The following is a 26711-nucleotide window of genomic DNA, read 5'->3' on the forward strand; positions in this document are numbered from 1 at the left end:
TGAGATTGAATGATGATCCTAAGGAATAGCGATGCGAGATACATGATGCAACCACACCTGTCGAAGGTCCGAAACTGGGACCTATGGTTTCGTAGCGCGTTTGCTCATGCTTCGGGAGTGGAATCGTTTGAATGAATGTATGTATAAATATAAAAGTAGGGGGAAAGAAAACAACATTGTACTGTGCTAAAAAGCCATGTTTAGGTCCTCTAAAGAAAACTACAATTATTCAGTAAAATTAATTTTGAAGCATAAAACATGCGAAGAGTTTTTCCGTTCGGTGACGCGTGGTCATCACATCGAGTACCATCTAGTTTTGAGAGTGGAATTCGCTTACATATTGATTTGAAGTAGCATCCCAATTGTCCTCACGATGTTGGGCCATCACAGAAATTTTGGAGTTCCTTCCAGGGATCAAACCTTGAATCTGTCGTACTAAAGACGAGAGCACAATAATTTTAGTGCGCGGGAATTTTGTTATTTCTATTGCCATCGTATATTCAGTTTCGCACGTACAAAGAAGATTACTTTTAAGAAATGAGATGTGTGCATAAAATTTCTTATATACGACGCCACAAAGACTCGGACATGTCCCATAGAATAGTGGTTGACGCTGTCGCCTTGCAGTAAAGGGCGCCAGATTCGATTCTGCTATAAACAAAAGCCATGGTGTTCTCTACTTCTCAATTTTCTTCGATCAAATTTACATATCCAAGGAGTAAGGACTAATGGTATTGTTCTTGGTGTCTCAAATCTAACATTAGAGAAAATACATGGATTTTTGAAGACTGTCTAGATTGCATTAAGTTAATGAGTTCATTCTGCATTTACATTCCCGAATAATGGCCGTGGATTTCGCGAGTCTATATTCGTAAATTTTTTATGTAATATATATATATATATATATATATATATAAATAAAGCACACACACACACTCACATACTGTACATATTTATATGTAGGCTTATATGGTATATTAATAGTTTGTTAGTTTTTAATGGTTTGAAAGAAAAAAATCTTAAGTTTTGGGTCCCCCCAAACTGATCAACCTAGCTACGTCCCTGACGAATCGTAAATTTTTAGTACGTGTTTTTGTGTATTTTTGTCATTTTTAGGCGAATACTTTCATGTATATATTGCCATTTTTAGTACATGTGAAATGATCCTATACTAGATAGTATCTCAAATGCCCGACGGTAATTGCGTGAACAATACCAAGAACAATGAATGTGTACAAGAGAGAATGACATTCTTGGAGTCTAATTCATTGCCATAAGGCATACAATAGGAACACAGGACATGATGACTTTCGTTTCAGGAACGCACTTGCGTTTGTATGTGTGTGTGTGTGTGTGTGTTTGTGTGTGTGTGTGTGTAAACTCCTCTGGCCACTTCTGAGAGCACATAAGGTCAGCCAACTCATTAGTGCGTCGTTCGGTGCTTCAGTTTGGTAGGAGACATGGATTGCTTCCGTAAGAATATTGCGATACTTTCTTCTATTCATTTAAAAACTCATTGCTTGACTTTTTCCCGCTATGATCTCGAACTTCAATTTTCATACTAATTACGTATTAACATTTTTTAATTAATGAACGTTACCCGTTTGTCTGCGTTGAAAGATAACCAAGAAAATTAGTAAAATGGTTAGTGGTAAATGCTTGATATGACTAAGGAAATTGTTGTGTTGTAGTGTGTTAGCAGTGTGCATACTGGTAAGAGATAACTAAATTTTTTACGTTGTTTGGGCCTAAAGTTTTAAGAATACATCCAGATTTGTAAGAAGTTAGATGTTGTAGTACTTTATATGATATTGATAGAATGGCAGGGGAAAATAGGTAGATGTAAAGTACTAGATAGTTAAAACTGCGGACAACCTCTGTTTCAGGGTAATCATCTAACATTGATACTACAGTTATAAATTGTAATTAACTTTGAGGATACATGTGTAACTTTATAAAGTTTTCAATTTGAAATTACATCGTTCAACAATAAGAAATACAAATTAAATAAAAGTAGTCAATTCTTACCAGTTTGGTGGTGCTGATATAACAAGAAATGTTATAATGAACATATTTGTATGTACTTATTTTAGTGTACTTCAATAATTCACGTTTACTTTTGGTAAATATCATCAAAGCTGCCACACTACGTTTATCATTCTGTTGGTGGACTTTCTAGTTAAAATCTTGTACACGAAAAGACAACAGTGTAAGGAACGGTTAAAGGAATGATTCATATAATCGGTTCACATACCATGCGGGATTACGGTTTCCGGGCCGATTCTGGACAGAAAAATTGTTGTGTTGATTATGTGAGTAATGTGATATTCTAATAAGTGGATTTAAGTGAAAACTCTAACTTAACGAGTGAATTTGAAGCAGCGGAGTTCGAAACATTGAACTTATTACGGCGAATCGAAGAGCGGACTCGTTTGTTGACGAACGGGTAAAAGATCCATTGAGTACGTTCGTTCGTCCGGGAAAAGGAAGATGGAAAGCCCATAAGGTTTTGTTCGGACAAGAATATCAAGGAATATCCGAACATCTGGAAATTTGCCATGCAATCCATATGGCGTAAATGATCCACAAAGGTTCAGGAAACATGCAACGCAAAGAATATCGGTCCACCAAGTAAGGATACAGCCGATATTTGATAACTTTGTTGTGCAAGTGATCTACGGATCGTGGTTCGGGCATTGGCTGTAAGTACCAAACTTTATATATTAAGTGCACCCAGACGTCTGTACGAATAACTGCATTAAAGATTTCTACTTCGCAAAATATGCTAGCATTCGTGTGCGTCGTTATTGGCCATTAATCAGTATGCATCGCACCGTTAGTTTGAGCGGGAAAGCAGCGCGTGGGGTAGCCATATTGGCGTAAAAATACCGCTGATCAGCAATTGCAAACTGTAAATCGTTAAATGTAAATATTCGTTGAATATTCTACTTAATGCACACAATTCATATTATTACTATGTTGTCAGAGTTTTGTTAGCTGAATAAGGGTAAAACATTGTGCTGCATATAGAAATAACTTTGCCTGCTGTAAGCACGAAAAGTTGAAGTTTTGCAGTAGTGTTTCAATATTGAATACACGATCTATTAAGGACTAAATAATTAATGTAGGTTCAAGCGAGGTATAAGCAAAGTTCTGTTATTGAATTTCTTTAACTATATCCACAAAAGTAATCGATAGAACTTGTCGAATTAATTGTGCTGGATTATTAGGTCATGAGATGACAGCCTAAAACAGCTGATTCATTGTATCGCATTTTCTTTTGTTATTTTAGTCACAGGGAGTAATAATTTTCTTCAAGTTGAATGAAACAATATGTAACCTGCTATAGGGCACAGTAGGTAAATTGAATGCCATAAGTACTGAAAATTAGTTTATTGGTTTATTTTCCTCTCTAGTAATAATAAAATATATTAATATCTCATTTCATTGTGTTGACATTTATCAAAACAAAGGCTCCTTCTGTGCATTATGAATATACATATATGAATTAATGTAAATGTTGCTTTTCAGGAAGAAGTTCATTTTGTGCTGGTCACTTAAGTATGAATAATGCCCAGTAATATTTTGACAGTTGGGTTATCAATTAGGTCAGGCTAAAGGGTTATGTTCACTGAAGTTCAGATCTTAATCTATGCACACAGCCTCCCTTGGGTAACTTTTCTTGAGACCCAGTTTTCTGTACATCAGCTGATATTAACACAAGCGAGTCAGGTCCAAGAGAGAGGGTAAAATTGTATGGTGAATCAAAATTTTATCAATTGGAATGGGAATTGTTGTTTACTATTCAGTTTTTCATGAACCGTAAATAGTATGCGAGTTATTCAGTTTCACATATAGGGTGAACTGATGTAAATTGGCACTTCAATCACAGAAAATACAATTTCAGTTGGGTGTAACTTACTGGTTTCTCTACGAATTTCATGTAATTGAATGAAGTGAACATGTATGCAAATTTTTACTTTATTGCTTAGTATGCCTATTGATACGTAATCCTGTAGATTATCGGACACAGCAACCAGCGCTACCAGAGTAATGGGTTACATTGAAATTGTGGGCAGAATTAAACTAATTTCAGTGTTCATCTAAATGGGATTGTTCGTAATGTGGTAGTTTCCATTTAGCATACCTATTCATCAAGGCGACGAAACTCCCATAGTGTGTACTGGCACACGTTGAGTACGTCACATTAAGATTACGAGACGTCAGTGTTAAAAGTTTTATAGGCATTAAGCAAATTTTTATTTTAATTTTTGGGCAAAAAAAAAAAAGATGGGAACGGAAAACGAACCTGTGACGTTGGAATCGTTGTTCGCGTTCATCAAGCAGAGTGATGAAAGGAATGATCAACGGTTCCAAGCGTCAAAAGCAAGTATTGAGTTGCTGAAGTCAGAATTAAATGACAGTAACCAATTGCTAAAGTCAGAATTAAATGACAGTAACCAATTGCTGAAGTCAGAATTAGATGACAGTAACAAAGTGCTGAAGTCTGAACTTACTGCTCACACTAGTAGGTTGGTGGGAAAACTTCAGTCAGACCTCAGTGATACCAGCAAATGTATCTTAGACTTGCAACAAGATGTGGTCAAAACAAGTGAGGGTCTTCATGATCTCACTTTGACAGTATCTCAATACAGATTAGAATGCATGAGTAGAGCTGAAGGGTTAGACAGGAAGTATGATGAATTGGCACGTAGGTTAGATTCGGAAGTACAGGGTGTGCGGAAATCGTTGGAACAAATTAAAACTGATAACGAAAGTCACATTAGATCTTTGGAAGGGCAAATTGTTGAAAAGGTTTTGTTTAAGATTGCAGGTAGAAGTCAGGACTCCAATCGAGTTTCTAAGGATTATCAATTAGGAAAGTCGATCAGTGATAGTGAAGTGGTAGTGGTAAAGAGGGAGTCTCAATCATCCTCTCAACCGGTTGTGCATGTTTCTTCTCAGCACCTAGGGTCGGAAACTTCGGTTGTGAATACTCTGCCGCCAGAAGTTATGGTAACACTAAAGTCTCTCGAAAATTCTATGGATAGGGTTAGCAGAGTTATGGCCAACTGGGAGCAGGGGAGTCCTCGTAAGGTATTTGAAATGCAGAATAGTGGAGAAAAACCGGTTAAGGGTAAAAGTGTCGATCCCTCGGTAACTGAAATCACTGGGGTGGGTCGTTTGGATAAGGCCACTTCCACAGACAATTCGGATGCAGGGAATGTCAAGTCAGGTATAATGCGGAAACCATTTGCGGGCTATTGTGTTTCTAGTGCAGAGTCATCGACTGATGCTGAGAAATCTTGGAGAGTTAATTCAGCGATAAGTAAGAAGGGTTACCTAAAAACCAGGCACAGAAGATCTAAAATGTGTGGGTTTGGGGAAAAAGATGATGATCCGAAGGGAGTGAATGAAGGGAAGAAGGAACAATCTGATTTTAATGCTGTTCATGGTGTTGCTCCTGTGAAAGCATATAGCATAAAGCCTCAGGACTTAGTAAAGTTCCCGAAATTCAATGGCTTGATCACGAATGTAACTCCAACCGAATTCCTGGAAAAGGTAGAGGAACTTTTGGAGTTATATGGAATTGATCAAGCACATTACATTAAATATGTTCCTAAACTACTGACTGAAAGTGCGAAGCTCTGGTTTTCAGAGAGAAAAGCTCAGTTGGTTTCTTATGATGCATTTAAATTGGAATTCATAAGCCATTATGAAAGTTCTAGATGGCGTAGTACATGTCTTGCCAAAATCTTGAACTCTCCTTACCAGAAAACCTCTGAGGAAAGTGTATTACAGTATTTTTCTAAGAACTTCAAGTTGCTACGTTCAATACAACCTAAGGCGGAAGAGTCTCATATTGTTGCTCAATTAGGCTCACTTTTGCCATATAAATTGAGGGAGCACTTCGTAATGCAGGACATCTCGTCATTTGCAGATGCCACGCATGCTATAGAAAATTTTGAATCGTTTAGGGATTTACCCATGAGGCGAGATCTAGCTCCGCTTCAAAAGGGCAAAAGCTTTAAAGCTGGGGTAAACAAAGTCACGATCGCCGCGTCTCAGGGTTCTGAGGTGAAGGGTAAACCAGGGGCTCAGACTTTAAAGACTTCACCCACTAGCGTTAGAAAGAACACAAATTTCAGTCCCAATTCGAAACGACGTTTTCAGTACAATAGAGATTCAGCCGAAGATTCCTTGTTGGGAAACGGAGACCAACTCACATCGTAGGAGGTGATGTGGGTTTAGGCATGAATAAACCTCCAGTTAATAGGGTTGCGTCTGCGTTACCTCAAAGAAGTAAGGAAGCAGAACAACAGACAAGTGCTATACAACCGTTGTTAGAAGGGAAACAATTAATCGGCGACAGTATGTTACTCAGAGTAGCTCAGAAGTTTGGTAATTATCAGTTCAATTTCGATGAACAAGGAAATCGCAGGATAGGATTAACAGTCAGTGGACAAACTACCGAGCAATTAAACGGTAGGTTAAAGTCGTGCTCAAAATTGGCTGACTCAGTGATAGTTATGATAGGTACGAACGATATACTTAACTTTCAGACGGAAGAAACTATAAAGCGCAACTTGTCGGAGACGCTGGAATTGTTGAAAGGAAGGACAAAGGAGATCAATTGGTTGACCCTACCTCCCATAGCACGTATTATGCGTAACAAAAGTTCCAATGTCTGGCACAAATGGAAAGGGATTAATGATTTCATAGCCTCGTTTCATAATGCAAGAAATGTCAAAGTACACGATATCTCGTCTTTGTTTTTTGATAGCTCGGGTGAAATTCGATATGACGTTTATGAAGAATATTTGGGAAATCCTTCGCGGGGAAAAGTTGATCGAGTACATTGGAACAGAGAAGGAATGTCTCAGGTTCTCAATTTCCTTAGGAAAAGGGGAATTTTAAGAAAGATAGGACAAGGGGTTTCCGAACCTGGTTCTCAAATCATAGTTGAAGCTGAGATCCATGCGATGGACGAGCCATCCAGGGAATGTCCAAGTTCGGAAAACCGGAGAGGAGCTCTTACCGTTGGGCAGGGGGTGAGGGCAAGATAAAACATCCTGCTATATTTTTTGTACATATTAATGATGTTGGTGAAGGGAGTGATACCGACGATTCAATTAGTTTAGGAATACCAATTAATGCTGATTCTCAGCGACATGCATCAGCTTTGATCAGGATAACTATTTTAGGCAAATCTTATGACGCCCTCTGTGATAGTGGCGCTGAGGTGAGCCTGCTTGAATTCGAAGCGTGGAAATCAGTTTCATCCTTGATCTCTAGGCCAAGGTTGGAATCGGCTTCCAACATTAAATTAATAGATTATTCGGGTACAAAATCAAAGCTGTTGAAGGGATTGTTAAGTTAATGATCAATTTGGGGGGTTATGATTACTATGTACGATTTGTTGTGGTTAAGAATTTAAATGTACCAGTTTTGTTGGGCTTAGATGTAATTTACGGGATACAAGGGGAACTTAATTTTGATGAGGATGCATTTTTCTATAGTACTCCTAACGGTAGAACCTTTTTAAAATTTACTCCTCTCAAAGATGTGGACACCATTGAATCGGATATGGCGATAACTAACGTTTCTTCGGAACTTGATCATGCCGCAGTTGAGCATTCAAATTTCGAACTTAAAATTGAAGAATCGCTAAGTTTGGAAGGCGATTCAAAGTTAAGATTCAAAGAAATGTTAAGCGTTTTTGAACAAATCTTTTCTGACACTCCGGGTTTGTGCAAAGAATATGTGCATCGTATGGAACTAGATACTGATGCACCAATCGTCGCGAAGAATTATCCCATTCCTTACGCATACAGGGATAGAGTGAGGGAACAATTGAATCAAATGCTAGCATGGGGAATAATCGAACTGTCTGATTCAGAACATAGATCGCCTATGTTAGTAGTCCCAAAACCTCATGGAGGGATTCGTCTATGTGTCGATTTAAAAAGAGTAAATCAGCACGTGAGACCAATGCAACTTACACCTATGAAAGTTAACGAGCTCTTGACGTCATTTCTAGGCTGTAAGTTCTTTACATCGCTCGACTTAGGGAATGCATATTGGCAGGTGACTTTGCATGTTGATGGTCGCAAGTTCACAGCGTTTGCTTTTGAGGGTATACTGTATCAGTTCAAAAGGGTGGTATTTGGTTCTGTGAACGGCACTGCGGTGTTTGTAGATGTTATGAATAGAGTGTTAGGTTCCTTCTTGGACTTTGTGGTGGTGTACATGGATGACATCATCATAAAGTCTAAGGATTTTGAGTCGCATCTAAAGCATGTGAAATTGGTTTTGGAAAGGCTAGGGCGTGCAGGTTTCACGTTAAAGCTGGAGAAGTGTAGGTTCGCAGTAAAAGAGTTCAAATTTTTGGGACACGTCATTTCCACACAGGGTTTTACAAAAGATCCGTCTTATGTAGAAAGCATTGTTAACTTGCGTAAGCCGGAGAATTTGAAACAACTTCAAAAGATCTTGGGATGTTTCAATTGGTTGGCAAAATATATACCGAACTATGCTCTCATAGCACATCCCATGTATGCTCTGTTAAAGTTGAAGACGAAGTGGCAGTGGACCGCAGAGGCTGAGGAGGCTTTTAAACGCTTAAAGTCATTGGTGGTCCAAGAGGTCACTCTCAATTTTCCAGATTTCGAAGAAAAGTTCTACATCCAGACGGATGCATCTCTGATTGGAATAGGGGGTTTTTGTTATCAGATTTTAGAGGGGAATATGAAACCTTTAGGCTTCGTCAGCAGATTGCTGAGATCCTACGAGAAGTCATACACTTCTACTGAAATTGAGGTGTTGGCTATTTTATACACCATTGGGAAATTTTCTACATACCTTAAGGGTAGGCAATTTGTTGTAGTTTCCGATCACAAAGCTCTTACTTGGTTGGAATCTGCTCACTCTTGGAATGCCAGACTAACCAGGTGGTTCATTCAGATACAGCAGTACTCCTTTGTCGTCCAATACTGTAAAGGTTCAGAGAACGTGCTGGCTGACACACTGAGCAGGAATTTTCCTGTTGTTCCAGACACGCACTATTTGATTAATGTCTCAACCGTCTTACGGTCGGTCAAGGAAATTTTCTCTCAAGAGGAGTTAATCTCCTTGCAGAATGATGATGCCGATTTGAAGCAAATCATTTACCATTTAAAGGGTATTAAAGGGGATGTAAACTCTCGTTCTAGGTCATGGAATGAAACGTACAGTTTAGATAATGGTGTATTGTACATAAAGGACTTTCATGTAGACTCACGGTACAGGATTTGCATTCCTATAAAGTTAATTGGAAAGGTATTAATAGGTTGTCATGATGACATGGGGCATTTTGGTGTGGCAAAAACCTTGTCGCAGATATACCAAGCTTTTCACTGGAAGGGTATGAAGTCGGACATCAAGTCCTATATTAAAAATTGCGAGTTGTGCCAGCGTACTAAACCTAACAAGCATCCGGCTAAATATATTGCTAGATCACATGTAATGGATAAGCCAGGGCAACTGTTGTTTATTGACCTGCAAGGCCCATTGACTTTAGGACCAAAACGAGAAAGGTTTCTTTTCACGGTCTTGGATGCGGCATCGCGGTACTTGGTGGCTTACCCCGTTACTAATAGCAATGCAAAAACCGTTGTGAATAAATTATCGCAAATTTACTTCGTACATTTGGGGGTTCCAAAACAAATAGTCTCTGATAATGGGCCTCAATTTAAGTCCATTTTTCAAGAAGCAATGAAAGCATGGGGGTACAACTCATATACACTCCAGTGTATCATCCGTGTTCTAACCTTGTTGAGCGCTATCATTCGGAATTGAATCGCCTGATGAGAATGCTGTGTAGTTCAAATCATGCAAAGTGGCCACAGCACGTTGCTGAAGCCTTATATCTCTTGAACGGTTCAATCACTCCTCAAACGGGATACTCTCCTTCGGAACTCAGGTTAAATATGCCGAGGAGATTGACCGACATACCGCTTTTGGACGTGGGTAATAGTGTGACCTGGGATGGCAAATTGGTTATGTCAAATTTAACCAGTTTCGGCAAAAGACAGGAAAGGTTGAGAAAACTTAATGCCAAAAGGGCAGCTAATCCTAACGTTGAGGAGGGGAATTTGATCTTCGTAAAAAATCAAAATCCTGGTGGCATGAAAGATAGGGTAATCAAGAAATATTGCGAGCTCTTTCTGGGGCCCTACATTTGTGTTAAAAATAACGGTGATTCAACACTTTCGTTGATTGATTGTGTCACTGGGGAAAGAGTGAACAATCAATCTATTGAACACTGCAAATTATGGAAGTGTTCAATGGATAAATTGAGGTATTGGGTGATAAAGGTGCAGGACTCGAATCTGGTTGGAATAGAGGAGTTGCTTCAGAAATTAATGGATTCCTGTGAGTCAGGAAAATTCTGTGGTCAGGGTTCAGAACGTCAATGAGAAAAATGAACATAGGTAGTTTAATTTCCTTTGTGAGTCAAGTGAGTAGTGCCTGCGGCGGGCAGATTTGTCAAGTTGGTACTATTTCGCGGCGGGCCAGAACAAAAGAATACTTCCTATTGTCTCTATCTCACTTGGCGATTCTTAAATGGAGAATATGCATGTTGGTTGTTTGCTCAAAGCAATTATTGGTTTTAGTCGATGGTGGGACTGGTATTTTAGGGAATATATGGTAAGTTTGAGACAGTTACGCTCCAACGCATATAAGGTAGTATGCTGGAAGTACTTTTCGGTAGAGTCAGGCTCAAACATTGATCTTATTTTGTGCCAAGATGACGGCAACAGGAATTTGTGTCGAGCTTGATCTTTAATCTCGTACAAAGTAGTTGAACAGGTGATGTCAGGTGTCGATGAAAGGTTGACAAGATGGCTTCTGCGGTTGTGGGCTAGTGTCAGCGGCGGGCTGAATGGTCAAGTGGACATAACCTTGCGGCGAGATGGCACGCAAACTGTGGAGTTCAATCTTAAGTCAATACCAGTTCAAGGGCACGTGTATGGGGGTGGCCAGTACGAATTCAAGTTCTTTCCTTCTATAGGAACTTTTGTAATCACCACGCTTTAAAGATAGGGTGAATGAAAATAATATAAAGGAACGGTCATTATAGATATAAGGTGATTTGTGCAAATGTAAATATTCTGTGTTTTATACTTATATGTAATAGTGTGAGTAGTTATGTTGTGTCTGGGTTGTATAGGTAGTTGTATATTGTTTGGGTTCAGCCTCTTGTTGGGCGCCAATTATAACAAGAAATGTTATAATGAACATATTTGTATGTACTTATTTTAGTGTACTTCAATAATTCACGTTTACTTTTGGTAAATTTCATCAAAGCTGCCACACTACGTTTATCATTCTGTTGGTGGACTTTCTAGTTAAAATCTTGTACACGAAAAGACAACAGTGTAAGGAACGGTTAAAGGAATGATTCATATAATCGGTTCACATACCATGCGGGATTACGGTTTCCGGGCCGATTCTGGACAGAAAAATTGTTGTGTTGATTATGTGAGTAATGTGATATTCTAATAAGTGGATTTAAGTGAAAACTCTAACTTAACGAGTGAATTTGAAGCAGCGGAGTTCGAAACATTGAACTTATTACGGCGAATCGAAGAGCGGACTCGTTTGTTGACGAACGGGTAAAAGATCCATTGAGTACGTTCGTTCTTCCGGGAAAAGGAAGATGGAAAGCCCATAAGGTTTTGTTCGGACAAGAATATCAAGGAATATCCCGAACATCTGGAAATTTGCCATGCAATCCATATGGCGTAAATGATCCACAAAGGTTCAGGAAACATGCAACGCAAAGAATATCGGTCCACCAAGTAAGGATACAGCCGATATTTGATAACTTTGTTGTGCAAGTGATCTACGGATCGTGGTTCGGGCATTGGCTGTAAGTACCAAACTTTATATATTAAGTGCACCCAGACGTCTGTACGAATAACTGCATTAAAGATTTCTACTTCGCAAAATATGCTAGCATTCGTGTGCGTCGTTATTGGCCATTAATCAGTATGCATCGCACCGTTAGTTTGAGCGGGAAAGCAGCGCGTGGGGTAGCCATATTGGCGTAAAAATACCGCTGATCAGCAATTGCAAACTGTAAATCGTTAAATGTAAATATTCGTTGAATATTCTACTTAATGCACACAATTCATATTATTACTATGTTGTCAGAGTTTTGTTAGCTGAATAAGGGTAAAACATTGTGCTGCATATAGAAATAACTTTGCCTGCTGTAAGCACGAAAAGTTGAAGTTTTGCAGTAGTGTTTCAATATTGAATACACGATCTATTAAGGACTAAATAATTAATGTAGGTTCAAGCGAGGTATAAGCAAAGTTCTGTTATTGAATTTCTTTAACTATATCCACAAAAGTAATCGATAGAACTTGTCGAATTAATTGTGCTGGATTATTAGGTCATGAGATGACAGCCTAAAACAGCTGATTCATTGTATCGCATTTTCTTTTGTTATTTTAGTCACAGGGAGTAATAATTTTCTTCAAGTTGAATGAAACAATATGTAACCTGCTATAGGGCACAGTAGGTAAATTGAATGCCATAAGTACTGAAAATTAGTTTATTGGTTTATTTTCCTCTCTAGTAATAATAAAATATATTAATATCTCATTTCATTGTGTTGACATTTATCAAAACAAAGGCTCCTTCTGTGCATTATGAATATACATATATGAATTAATGTAAATGTTGCTTTTCAGGAAGAAGTTCATTTTGTGCTGGTCACTTAAGTATGAATAATGCCCAGTAATATTTTGACAGTTGGGTTATCAATTAGGTCAGGCTAAAGGGTTATGTTCACTGAAGTTCAGATCTTAATCTATGCACACAGCCTCCCTTGGGTAACTTTTCTTGAGACCCAGTTTTCTGTACATCAGCTGATATTAACACAAGCGAGTCAGGTCCAAGAGAGAGGGTAAAATTGTATGGTGAATCAAAATTTTATCAATTGGAATGGGAATTGTTGTTTACTATTCAGTTTTTCATGAACCGTAAATAGTATGCGAGTTATTCAGTTTCACATATAGGGTGAACTGATGTAAATTGGCACTTCAATCACAGAAAATACAATTTCAGTTGGGTGTAACTTACTGGTTTCTCTACGAATTTCATGTAATTGAATGAAGTGAACATGTATGCAAATTTTTACTTTATTGCTTAGTATGCCTATTGATACGTAATCCTGTAGATTATCGGACACAGCAACCAGCGCTACCAGAGTAATGGGTTACATTGAAATTGTGGGCAGAATTAAACTAATTTCAGTGTTCATCTAAATGGGATTGTTCGTAATGTGGTAGTTTCCATTTAGCATACCTATTCATCAAGGCGACGAAACTCCCATAGTGTGTACTGGCACACGTTGAGTACGTCACACTGATAGTGGAAATGGAAATGAAAAGTGAAAATTATCTCTGATTTTAATTTTACACAGAGTGGTTACAAATCAGGCCCGTACCCAGGGGAGGGGCCCTGCCCTCCCCCACCGCCTGAAATGAAATATTTAAATGTGAGCTATTGATTGATTGATTGATTGATTTAGTTTATTTTACTTCGCGTTTTGTGCCTCTTGGCTAATTTGCGAAGATGGGGATGAGTGATGAAGTGATGAAATTGATGAATGGACATTCACAAACAACCAAGCCCGACCGGAATTCGAACCCGGGACCCTGGGCGTCGTAGCGCGATGTGCTAACCACTTTTTTTTTTAAAGGATTACCCCTATGCGGTGGTATCCCCCGTCATTCACACTTTTTCAACTTTTACACTTTTCAATTTTTACAGTATTCACAGTTTTTCACGTTTGGACAAACACAAATATCCATGCCTTACCCGGGACTCGAACCCGGAACCCCTGGCGTTGCAGCGCGCTGTGCTAACCACTCCGCCACGGAGGTCGACACCACTCGGCCACAGGGTCGGGCTCAAATGTGAGCTATAAAAGGTACGAAAGTAACATATATGATTTTGCAAATTTGCAAAAATTTCAATTTTGTTCATGCATAAATTAATATTTGTTGCGTAGAAGTCTGCAGTTTGCAATATTGGGTAGTTTTAGTTTGATATTCATCGATGCAAGGCTACAAGACGTCCGACTTGCGATTTAGTGAGTGACAGTCCATTACTCTTAATTCGTGTCCCGACTCCTTTTCGAACTGTAGTCGTGATGCAAAAATGTATTCTCTTTTTTGAAACTCACATTTAGATATGTACATTATTGTAATAATTGTTAATACATAGCATTTAATTTACAATGTATTATTTTCTAAAGATAGAGTTATCATAACTTTTCAAAGGCCAGTATAAGAAAATTAGTTAAAGGAAATTTGAAATCATTGTTAATTTTCGGAATACAGAACTATTTGGATACTTCGGAGAATTGAATGTAAAGAATAAGCACTAAGCTGTATACGCTGTGTGACACATTTGTCTGCAAGTGACTGCGTGGCTGATTGTTGGGATGAGGGGGGTGAATCGGTGAGTTGATTTTTTTTTTGTAACATGTTGATCACGACTTTCAGTACGCACGATACTTTGGACCACAAGTTTCAAATCTACAATTGTACGTTTATCTCTAGCTGTATGTAATCTTGTCATAGTTTTGGTGGCCACATCTAATGCTCAAACAGCATTCTCCAACCACCGTGGCAGAGTGGTTAGCAGAGCCCGCTAAGACGTAAGGGGTTCCTGGTTCGAATCTCAGCCTGAGCATAGGTTCTTTGTGAGTATGTTCCTTCATCAATTTCATCATATCATCTCTCATCCTGGTCGTCGCTATTAGACAAACTTGGTTGAAAAGCTACCTAAAATAACCTAATTCAATCAATCTCACAGCATTACTGATCTTCTTTTTGCTCCACATATTCAAATCTATCCCCTCCCTCTTAACGAAATCTTGGCAACATGTACTAGATAAAGATAAAACAAGAATGCAAAACTGATATAAGTACGACATCTTATTGATATTTGATATTATTAGCAGAAAGCAAGAATTAAATAAAATAATCTAACATTAAACATTTAAACTATTTTGTAATCTCTCTCTCTCTCATATAATATATATATTGTTTGTTTGAGTTTGTGCTTGAAGTCCACTTTGTGTATATATATATGCGTGTGTGTGTGTATGTATGTATGTATGTATCTATGTGTATATATATTTCGGATTTGGCCCCTCCGTAAAAAAAATCCTGGGTACGGGCCTGTTACAATATACGAAATTACTGCTTTTGGTTGGTAACACTGTATAAAATTTCATACAGTCAGTTTTTTTCGGTTCCTAATCTTAATTGTGCTTTTGTATACTGGAATTAAGGTATCCTGTGCAATTTTCTGTGTGGAAGCGACAGTTTGAGTGGGTCGAATATTTGTCTGAGTCCTCCTCCGTGACCGTGCGGTCTAAGGTGCTGTGCTTTGGCAGAGGCGTAGCCTGAAGGGGGTTCAAGGAGCACACGAACCCCCAACCGAAAACGGAAAATTTTCAATTTGTTTTCTTTTCTCCACAATAAAACACTACATTTCAATATATTTATTTTACAAAGCAGCTTTTTTCGTTCATAAAGTTTTCCCAATGCATCAATTTTCCCCAAATGTTGATAAAAAAAAGCTGACCAGGTTAGGCAGCGAGAGCCCGGGACACATCTGGCGCTATGAACTCCCTCTGCTGTATTCTCCCTGTGTTGTTGTAGCTCTACCGAAGGAGCCGAGAGAAACCAAGGGGGAAAGCTGGAGATCGGAGCACATGCGCCTTCCGAAAGAACACTGTCAACAGATGGCAGCAACTGTTTGGAGAATGACGATAGAGGCGGAGGGACGAGGTATTTCATTTTTCGTTTCGTTTAGCTTCTGTATTGGGGAAAGTAAGCAGTAGTTAAGATATAATGCAAGCACTGTTATAGTAATTCCTAATATCTTCGATGTTTTAGCCTAATAGCTTCCTTTTCCAATACATTTCACCAAAAATTAACGCCGCAAACCTCCTCAACAACTCCATTGCAAATAGTTGTCGCACACCCAAAACCTTGCATGCCGAAGGTTTTAAGTTCTAAAACACTGTATCACCAAAATGAGCAGATTTACACTTACATCGAAAGTTAAAATGTGTTGCATAAACCTTTGCATAATTGAGTCAAAACGAAAGAAGACTAAGATACTGTTAGTATGGATAATTGCCAGTTACATATTTTGGAAAATAAATTATAATTGTTATAAACTCCTAAAGATAAGCTTTAAAACAATATTTTTTAAGTATCGAGAGTTGTAATTCTCATCATGAAACGAATGAAAAATAGGGAAGCTACTGTGAAATTACAAATAGCTATTTAAAAACAATCACATATTCGACCGTATCGTGATTAGCTAAAATGAGAACGGGGGTTAATTCTTAGGAGCAAAGAAAGGAATTTCCAAAACTAAAATAAAGAGAAAAGTAATTGTTTAATGGTTTGGTTTATTTTACTTCGTTTTTCTGCCTCTTTTGGCTAATCACCAAGATGAGGATGAGTGATGACATGATGAAACTGATGAAGGAACATTGATAACTATTCTGCCACGGAGTTCGGCGAGGAGAAAAGTAAGGAATTTCAATAATTCAAACTTGCAAAAGAATTTTTGCATTGTTTAACTTGGTAATTTTACCTTTTTTTTAGGGAGTCTTCAAGGTCACAGGTTCGTATCCTCGATTAAACACGTACTGTTATATTCGTATTTTATGTTGCTTTTGTTGGACAGTTGGCAAAGGCACTAGAAAGAAATGGAATCTTAGCTTCGAACCTTGGCTAAAATTTCGCCTTTTGTATCTCGATTAACCAATGTCACTTAGGTTCACTGTTCTCTTCTCTGCGATGGTGATCAATAATTTATTTCTCTGTGTGTTTGTAGCTCCCTCTGTCTGGAGGAGGGGGGTATAAATTTTCTCTGATATTAGTCTAGCTGCCCATACAGAACAACATGGTTTCAGATATGTTACGGATACGTAACTCGTGAAACATTGTAACATTGCAGCAACATTGAGAAACATTACTGTGATGCTTCAGGTATGTTTCAGCAATGTAAAAATGTCTGCGAATCTAACATAACATTCGTAATGTTACAGAAACATGTCAGTGCAACATTACAGAAACGTGTCAATGTAGCATTGCAGAAACATGTCAGGGGAACATTACAAATACATTTCCGTAAGGTTTTGTGATATTTCAGTTACATTACGGTGATATTATTTCACATTATTCCCATACAGCACAACATGGTTTCAGATATATTACGGATACGTAACTCGTGAAACATTGTAACATTGCGAAACATTAGTGATGTTTCATGCATGTTTCAGTAATATAAAAATGTCCGCGAATATAACATAACATTCGTAATTTTACAGACACATGTCAGTGTAACATTACAGATACATTTCCGTAAGGTTTTGTGATATTTCAGCTACATTACAATGATATTTCAGGTACATTACAGTGATATAATTTTACATTACGGTTATATTGAATGGAATTAGTACTGTATTCATGAGTGGCATATTTAAGGGGGCTTATTGGGATTAAGCCCCTTTATTTCAATATTAATTTGTAAATCATTTCCTGAAAATAAAATTCACAATGTTTGAAACCTAATTAGGAATGATATTTAATTATATTTATTTTACCTCTCCTCAAATGACCACGTATCTCAATTGCTACAATTATTCTCGAGGGGAGAAAAAGTGCATAAAAGTACGAAATACACATTCATTCACACAACAGTTACAACTAAAAAAAGAAAAATACTCGTATTCGCCACCAAATCCTAAACTACCTTAAAATGTGTATAAAGTTTTACATGCAATAATAATGCTCTACGTGGTTTGTTGCACCCTGTCACAAAGAAGGTGGGATTTGAGTGATGTAATCAGCATAATGCTCCCGTCCCCTTTACCAATAGATGAGAGGCTGGAAGCATTTTAGTGTTGTATGAAATTCATTCATGATTCTATGAGTCACGGTCATCTAAAAATTCTACTCTAATGTCATATCTGTATGAATGAAAACATTTTTCCTGGACAGAATACATGTTCCACATGTATGGTTTTCAACCTATATGGTGTTCGAACTTTCAGAATTACACAGCAATATTCCAAATTAATTTCAAACATCACAAACTGAGCACATGTCTTCAAATATAACTTTCGGATACTAAAATTTACTATGTCACATTCTCACCTTTTATCTCAAATAAAAATTCAAAATGAATGTAATAACTAAATAGCAAATTTCAATGTTTGTAATTTAACAAAACCTTGTACATAGCTACTGGAAATTCTTTACATTTTACATTCTAATAATATTAATTCTGGAAAATAATGTATTATTCTGTAAACACCTTACTTGAAACTTTTTGGAGATCAATCAGACGGCCTTACAAGTAACCTAAATTGGAATTATTTTCTTTTTAAGTTGCTAAGAATATCCTATATACTTACTTAATTGGAGAAATGTAGATACACATTGACCACAAAATAAATTCAGTAAATGAACCAGCAACCAGAACTGGGAAATAAATGTCAATTCACAAGTGCAAAGTGGGGACAAGCTAAACTTTAGCAATTATTAGGCAGTAACAATACGAATAATACTATAATTGAATAATAAGTACAAATTTATAAATCAATGAAAAGTTTTGACATTCTCCATAATATTAAATGTGCAGTGTGTACAGATGTTGTGGTTACTAGTTAGAAAATTCACTTAATGTTACTTGTGAGCAATTTCCATTGAATTATTACTTCAAAGATATAATTATATGTTTTAATCAATTATATTTCACACATCTTTGACTTTCAACGTTCTTATGGTGGTTAGGATGGGTTGGTCAGTTTCAGAATACAGTGAGAAATTGAATTAAGCTCCTTGTAATCAAGGGATTTCTGGTTCGAAACTCTGGTAGAGGCACATTGCACTGATACGGATCCCTTTTTGAATTGTAGGTCCAGTCCCGATTAGCCTATTTGTGCATAAAGTGGACTTAAAACATCAATTCAAAGAACCAAATAAATATAAATAAGCATACTTTGATACATTTTTTTTACACCAGCGAGTGATGAGACACTATCCATGTCACCATTGAACTCTAAAAATTAGACATGCATCACTTCAAAGAAAAATTATTATAAAAGAATATTTTTTCATAAAATATTTGTCTAAATTTGTCAAAATACATTTGCTTCTGTTTTGCTAAGAAGTATTTCATTGCAGGTTCTCCGCCATAACCTCATGTTGGAGTAGAGAAACGTTCAATTTTTCCTGAAAGGAAATATTGTTATATAATATCAATTCTGGTCAGAATTTTCATTTCAAAAAACAATATTTTGCACAAGTAAAATAAACATCTTAGCCTTGAAGAAAATTGCAAAGCAACATCAAGAATTTACATTCTTTATGTCAACACCATTCAGTTTTTTTATAAAGGTAACCTTGGAGAATGCCATAAAACGGATTGAATTTTGGCAAGAAAAATTGCTTTCACTTCATATTATTTGCTCAGAACTAGCAAAAAGATAGTGAATGCTCAATATGTTATGTAACATCGAAATCGTTAATATTAGTGAAAATCAGTGTTGCCATCTATTATTTTAGAAAATTCCTCAGCATTCCGCAGAAAAAAAATCATGTTTCATCTTTCTTTTAGTATATCAAGTTAAGTACAACATCTGCAACTTGTGCAATCGTGCAGCATCATAATTACATTTTAACCTTTTATTTTATTTTTGTCAATAATCTATAATTCTACCTACCTAATTACGAAGAAATTATGAATAAAGTATATGGAGGGCATCACAAGCCTCATGAGAAACAAAACTATACAAGACTACATGAGAGAGAGAGAGATGATTAACATAAGTGAGTAACCTAACAAGTGATTAAGAGAGGAATATAATTAGGAATTAAGTTTTGTCACAGAAAAAAATACCCATGTGGTGATTGATGGCTGGAAATGCTAGCTTTGCACATTATCTACCTAACCTGATAAGCAGCATGAAAAAATGAAAGTATTTACCCATGTGGTGATTGATGACTGGAAATATAGGAAAAGCTAGCTTTGCACATTATCTACCTAACCTGATAAGAAGCATGAAAAAATGAAAGTATATAACAAAATCTCTTCTGATTTTGCATGTATTTCATAACAAGAAATTCTTACATTATAGTGGATAATGAGACAGGTCAAAATACTTATATAAACACTAGCTTGATAGTCTGGTATAGCTAGTCATTTTTTATAATATTACACTGTCTAATTTCATATTACTGTCACTTTCAGGGGGCTGTTTTTTTTAAGCCAGTACCATGTCTGTTTTGTTTATAATTGCACTTCAATGTAAACAGAATTTTGATTATGACTGCTATGTTCATTTGACCTATTATTAAAGGTTTTTGTCATAGGCTAATTTTATTCTTGATAGCTTGTGCAACCAAACAAGAGTTGATCTAACAAGTATGGCCGTGGCTGTGGTGCTGCCGTAGACTTACATTTCGTAACGATGTCACAGAATAAATTAGTTGATTCGTAATTTGTATTAGATCCAGGTTCTGAACGTAACAACTTACATGGTGTTCTATGCCTCTTCACTACTCACAGGAAAGTGAGAAACAACATTTTTAAAAAAGAAGAGGACAAATTTTGTGCAAAATTTAGGGGGGGAGTCATATACCGTAAACGAAAACTATATAGGTATTTTTAACAGTAAAAACATACAGGGAAATACTTTGCGTCTCGACCATTCACTTTTTCACTACACACAACGCAGGCAACTTATTTCTCGGGATTATAGTTTCATGAGGTGTGAGAAGTTCAGTGCTTCTTTACGTCCACGTATTTTAATTAAACAAATAAAACGAAATACTCCTTTAAACACTGGTTTGAAACTGCCTTGTTCCACTTCCACTTTTTCACACACGTTACACAACACAGATTAAATATATAGCGTGCATAAGTATAACACAATTAAACACACTGATCACCTTACAGTATTATCAATGTCTCTTTGGTATTAATAATAATCAACTTACCGCTCAATAAACAACATTATTATTCATAAGATGTGCACGACTCTAGATCAGCGTCAACATGGCCGCCACAGAAAATGTCCCAGATGGCCGCCACTTATGCGTGATGACTGAATCCAACATTTCAAAATCTTTCTGAAACATTCCTCCGAGATGTAAGAAAAATGAGACGTTCCATAAACTAGACAATGAAACGATAACATTGCAATGTTTCAGAAACAAAACTGGGACTTTGTGTGATGCTTTCTGTAACGTCAATGAGAAACCAGAATGTTAGAAACGTAAATGAAAGATTGCAATATTTCTGAAATATGTCTGAAACTTGGTGTGCTGTAAGGGTGTGAACACCCAAGGATTTACTCCACTCGACGCCACTGGCTTTGGGCTCCGACCGCGGGACCACATGGGTTCGAGTCCGCCTGAGTTCAGTCTCTGGGTTCTCGGCCTGTGTATAGGGCCGGTGGCAACCCACCATCGTGAGGAAATTGGGGAGCTACTAGTGAGTAGCAAAACCCGGTCTCGGAAATCTCCTACAACGGATGGGGGTTCGACGTGCTAACCCCACGTCACCCCATTACCGGTTGAAGAACTCCACACCTCTAGATAGGATTGTGGGAGGGAAACTGGTAGTCGAGAGATAGGCCCAGGCCCTTTCAAGGGATGTCGAGGCATGGGTTATTATTATTAATACTTTTCTGAACAGATAAAAATGCTGCGATGTTGTGGGTTGTGCCATCAGTGCTACATATATGAGGAAGTTTCATTTTCTGCACAGAAACAGCAAAAAATAGCATGTATTAACGAAACTATAGCATATTATTCCTAATCAGGGTCCAAGATGAAGCGCGAAGGTGTTACGAGTGATAGTCGGTCCGTTTAAGAGATTTGGGCTAACCCACTGTGGACACCTTCGATGGACCGACACAGCGCCGCGTCGTGACTCAGGCTCAGCTAAAGAACCACGAAATAAACCAGGTACAGTGGTGGCACGGCACTTTGAGATTATCGCCCATTACCAATATTTAATACAGACCCTTGGATATCTGCAAAAGTAAAAGAATTTTGGAAAATACGCGATTACTTTCACCTGAAGTATGTTAACACCGGAGATCAAGACGCGCTTCTCTCTTATAAATATTTTAAAAATCGTGCGAAAAAAGCCGTGAGAAACGCAAAATTCCACCATTATGACCGGGTTCTCAATGAAAAAGTTAAAAACGCTAGAGCATTTTGGCAGACATTAAAACGAGAGGGAGTTGTTACTAATAAGTTTAACCAAAAATTACCCTCAAGTGTACTCAATGCGGATGCAATAAATGACTTTTTTGTAAATTCTGCTTGTCAGCAAACAAACACGACCGAGGTTGAGAAATTAATCGAGTCATATAAAACACGGCAGACAAGCGGAACCTTCAAACTGAAGAAGGTTAATGAGGCTACTGTGTTGAAAGAGCTCAAAAAAATACATTCCAATGCCAAGGGTCATGATGGCATCAGTCTAAAAATGTTGAGACTATGCATCCCACATTGCCTAAAGAGCCTAACTCACATCATAAACTGCTCTCTTTCTCAAGGGGTATTTCCCGAAGATTGGAAAAAGGCTGTAGTGACGCCCGTACCGAAAACCACTGTTTCCCTTGATGTTAAAGATCTAAGACCAATAAGCGTACTGCCAATTATGTCTAAAGTTATAGAACGCATAGTAAAAGAACAATTAGTAGACCATCTGATGTTGCATGACCACTATTCTCCACATCAATCAGGCTTCAGGAAACAGCACAGCACGGTAACTACTTTAGTTAGCGTTGTTGATGACATAGCCAAGGGGATGGATAATGGTAAAATTTCGTTTCTGGTACTCCTTGATTACACCAAGGCATTTGACTCCATAAACCACAACCTTTTGGCAGAGAAATTGAAATCTATCGGCATAAGAAATAAGGAATTGTTATGGTTTCGGTCTTATCTAACGAACAGGCAACAATGTGTAAAATTAGTACATGAGAATAAATCGTGCATGTCTAAATGGCTTGATATCAAACAAGGAGTACCACAAGGAAGTATTCTAGGACCTATCCTATTTTCGCTATACATCAAAGATTTTAATGATTCACTAAAACACTGCAAATACCACCAGTATGCGGATGACACACAAATATATATACAAACACCATTAAGAAACAGTGCAATGGCCCTAGAAGCATTGCAACAGGACCTAAATTCAATATCTAAATGGTCTGAATGTAATGCACTCAAATTGAATTCATCCAAGTCTTACATTTTAACTTTAGGCACAACGAGTAACCTCAAAAAGTTGGAACAATTACAACTCCCCCTCCCTACACTGAATAATTCCAAAATAAAGAAAGTAGAAACAGCACGCAACCTTGGCATAATATTGGACGAGAATCTACATTGGGGTTCTCATGTCACACATATAATTAAAAACTCAATAGCCAAACTGAAATCACTTTTTCCATTAAAACATATGCTAAGCAAAGAAACGAAAACTCACCTAGTCAACACACTTGTAATGCCAAAAATTGATTATGCTTCCCCAGTTTTTATAAACATCCACAGTGCTCTAAATTACAAGATACAAAAACTTCAAAACAGTTGCATAAGATTTATACTGAATGTCAAAAGAAGAGAACACATATCCCCGTACTTACAGGAACTTAATTGGTTAAACGTTAAGAATAGGAGAACATTTTTGGCATTGTCTTTATTGTACAGGATCCTGAACAATAAGGAACCAAGATATTTATATGATCAAATTGCTCCGTACAGGAAGAAAGGAAAACAAATTAACCTTCGTCAAAAAACACACTTCACGATTCCTGTACACAGAACAACATTCTATGGGAATTCTTTCATAGTCACCGCAATAAAAGAATGGAATGACCTCCCCCCACCACTGACCTCAGGGGAGCTCCACCCTGCAACATACAAAATAAATCTAAAGAAACATCTGCTGTCCAAACAATAGTGCCTGGCTTTGTCTTTTCTGTAATGAATGGGAATGAGGTATTGGTTGTAGTTTTAGCTGTAATAATTGTATTTTAATTGTGGTATTTAACTCTGTACCTTCAGTACATTAATTGTTTACATTATAAGTAGGAATGTTTTTTTTTTTTTAATTTCTTTTTTTTGTATTTTTTTTTTTTTTTGTATTTTTATTCTTTCTACTGCAACAAAGATTTTCAAGAAGTGGAAAGTGTCAATTGTAATATGTTTTTTTTAAAGGGTTTGTTGTAAGAACGGCCCGCGAGGCCGAAACACGCCCTCTCAATAAAGACGATATTATTATTATTATTATTATTATTATTATTATTATTATTACTATGCAAGCGAGTGGGGAGATGACCACTCACGAGCCAGTAAGATTGCCACCACTGTACATGGTTTATTTTGTGGTCCTGACTGAGTCACGAGTCACTTAACACTATCACTCGCAATACTCGATCAAGATGCCTCAGGTGACCTCTCGATACCCGGGGACTGCTGGCGTTTTTTTTTTATTATACAGCATTTTATTCCGGCTCGTGACACTCCAACATTCCATTGTGTACATTCTGAGTGTTTAGCATTGTCGTGAATTGTTGCTTGAACTAAGTTTCTCCTCAGCTACTCCCAGCAAAAGCTTACCCAGCATACATTTCCCTCATAAACAGGAAGAACTAGCGATATTCGTAAATTGCTGGATATGAGAGCTTCTACGACAACATTCTGCTGTGGCCAACAACAGATACTGAATGGTTCAACTCGGAGTATGAGGAAGATTAGGACCGTTAATGTACTATTATTTTGTTCTCTGAAAATGTGATTTCTTTTTATCTTTTAACGTGGGAGATTTTTTCCCTTTCCCCCCTGAAGTTGAGCTTAAATAATTTGAATAATTATTACTGAAATAACAAACATCCATTTCTAGTAAAATTCTACTCTCAAAACCAACATGGTTATTAATGTTGCGTAATGATTATTTTTTGTTACACGTGCGCTTGCGGTATCTCAGTAAACCACCAATATTATTTATAATAGGGAGTGGTGTTAACGGAGGGCGCTCAAGTATCAACCTTTCTTCCACGTAGTATACCGTGGACTACATTGCTGCAGATTAATGAGGCTCCGGTAAGTGGATCCACAGCCAGTGTAATCCAATGACGGGTTCTGTTTTGCTTTGTCCATGTTCCTTCGTGATTGTCCTTTCATCTTATCATCATTCGTCCTCAACGCCGCGATTAAAGTCAGTTTTTGAGAACTAGATATTATCGTAGGAATAAAAGGGGAGGAAAACAATAAAGCAAAAGCAGTAAATGTATCCACAATTTCCAATTTCTTCCCTGCAATATGTTCAAATTCACATTTCTTCTTCTTCTTCTTCTTATTATTATTATTATTATTATTATTATTATTATTATTATATTTATTTATTTATTTATTTATTCCTTGTTTTGGATGGCGAAGTTAAGGCACAAGCCTTTTCTTCCACTTAACCATCTCTACATTACATTTTATAAGTTGATTTTTATAGCTAACTGTATGTTAAATATATAAAAAACTAAATATTTAAGATACCAAGAAATGAAATCTATAAAAAACTAAGAACATTGAGATACCAAAAAAAAAAGAAAGAAAAACACAAGAAAAAATAAAAGAGAAAGACGCAAAAAACATAAAAAGTAAAGACAAAAATACATACACACTAAGTAAAAAAAATACACGTAAAACATAAACACACTAAGTAAAAAAAAAATACACGTAAAACATAAACACACACGCAACAAACATAGTCAAATTACGGAAAAAGTCGGTGGGTGTTGGTCCTACCAGTTTACACGAAGGTTTAATTTTATTTCCCTGTTTTCAGTTCTGGTAAGTTGACTCCAGAAGATGATTTGTTAATTTTGATTTGAATTGGAGAAGAGAAGAAGAGTTTCTTATGTCGTTGGGGAGGTCGTTTTCTTTGAATAAAGCATTTTCCATATCATCAATTTCATCTACATAGCTACTATTCATCATATTCGTTGCGATTAACCTAATGTAAATAAAGTGACGCAAATATAAGGTGCATATTTGCCTGCCGTTTAAAAAATTCTTAGCGTCTATAAATCTACACCCCGGCTCATTACTCTAAGAAACAACAGCATTACGTGCTTTGTAGTACTGAAGTATGAAATACTCGGAAGGCAGTTTCATCTTGATGTCAGAGAAACCCTCCCGCAGTTGTAAACATAAGAGGACGGAGGAAAGCCCAGTGGACCTTCTGGCTTCTGGTACTGAATGCCGACGCAGAGAGATGTATCCCATTCTCATTGGCCGACAGTCTGTCCGTTTCTTTTCATCTTTCCTCAATTTGGTCACACCCTAAATGCAAGTGTGCAGGGCGGTACACCCTCAGATTTGTCTGTCAGCTTGAACACAATAGAATCACGAATGTACTCCTTCCAGAAATAGTTTATGACGGGAAATCGGTAGAAACTTTGTTTCACAAATAAAATAAATATGCCGCTGTTCGGTGTCTGTCTGTCAGAAAATTTGGACTGGTAACCTAAGAAAGAAAAAAAACTGCCAAATGCAAACCCCCATTAGCCGCCCCCGTGACGGAGTGGTTAGCAC

General features: G+C 37.2%; 1 protein-coding gene across 1 annotated transcript in view; it reads left to right on the forward strand.

The window, feature by feature from the left end:
• The first annotated feature begins 1414 nt into the window (after positions 1 to 1414).
• LOC145984476 (uncharacterized) overlaps positions 1415 to 26711 on the forward strand; it is a 45930-nt gene continuing 20633 nt past the window's right edge. The window contains exon 1 of the mRNA XM_083118135.1: positions 1415 to 1473. Coding sequence (XP_082974261.1) covers positions 1461 to 1473 — 13 coding nt within the window. The 5' untranslated portion in view covers positions 1415 to 1460. The remainder of the gene's footprint in view (positions 1474 to 26711) is intronic.

Source organism: Lepisma saccharinum, chromosome 2, assembly GCF_977018435.1.
Source record: "Lepisma saccharinum chromosome 2, izLepSacc3.1, whole genome shotgun sequence".
NCBI lineage: Eukaryota > Metazoa > Arthropoda > Insecta > Zygentoma > Lepismatidae > Lepisma > Lepisma saccharinum.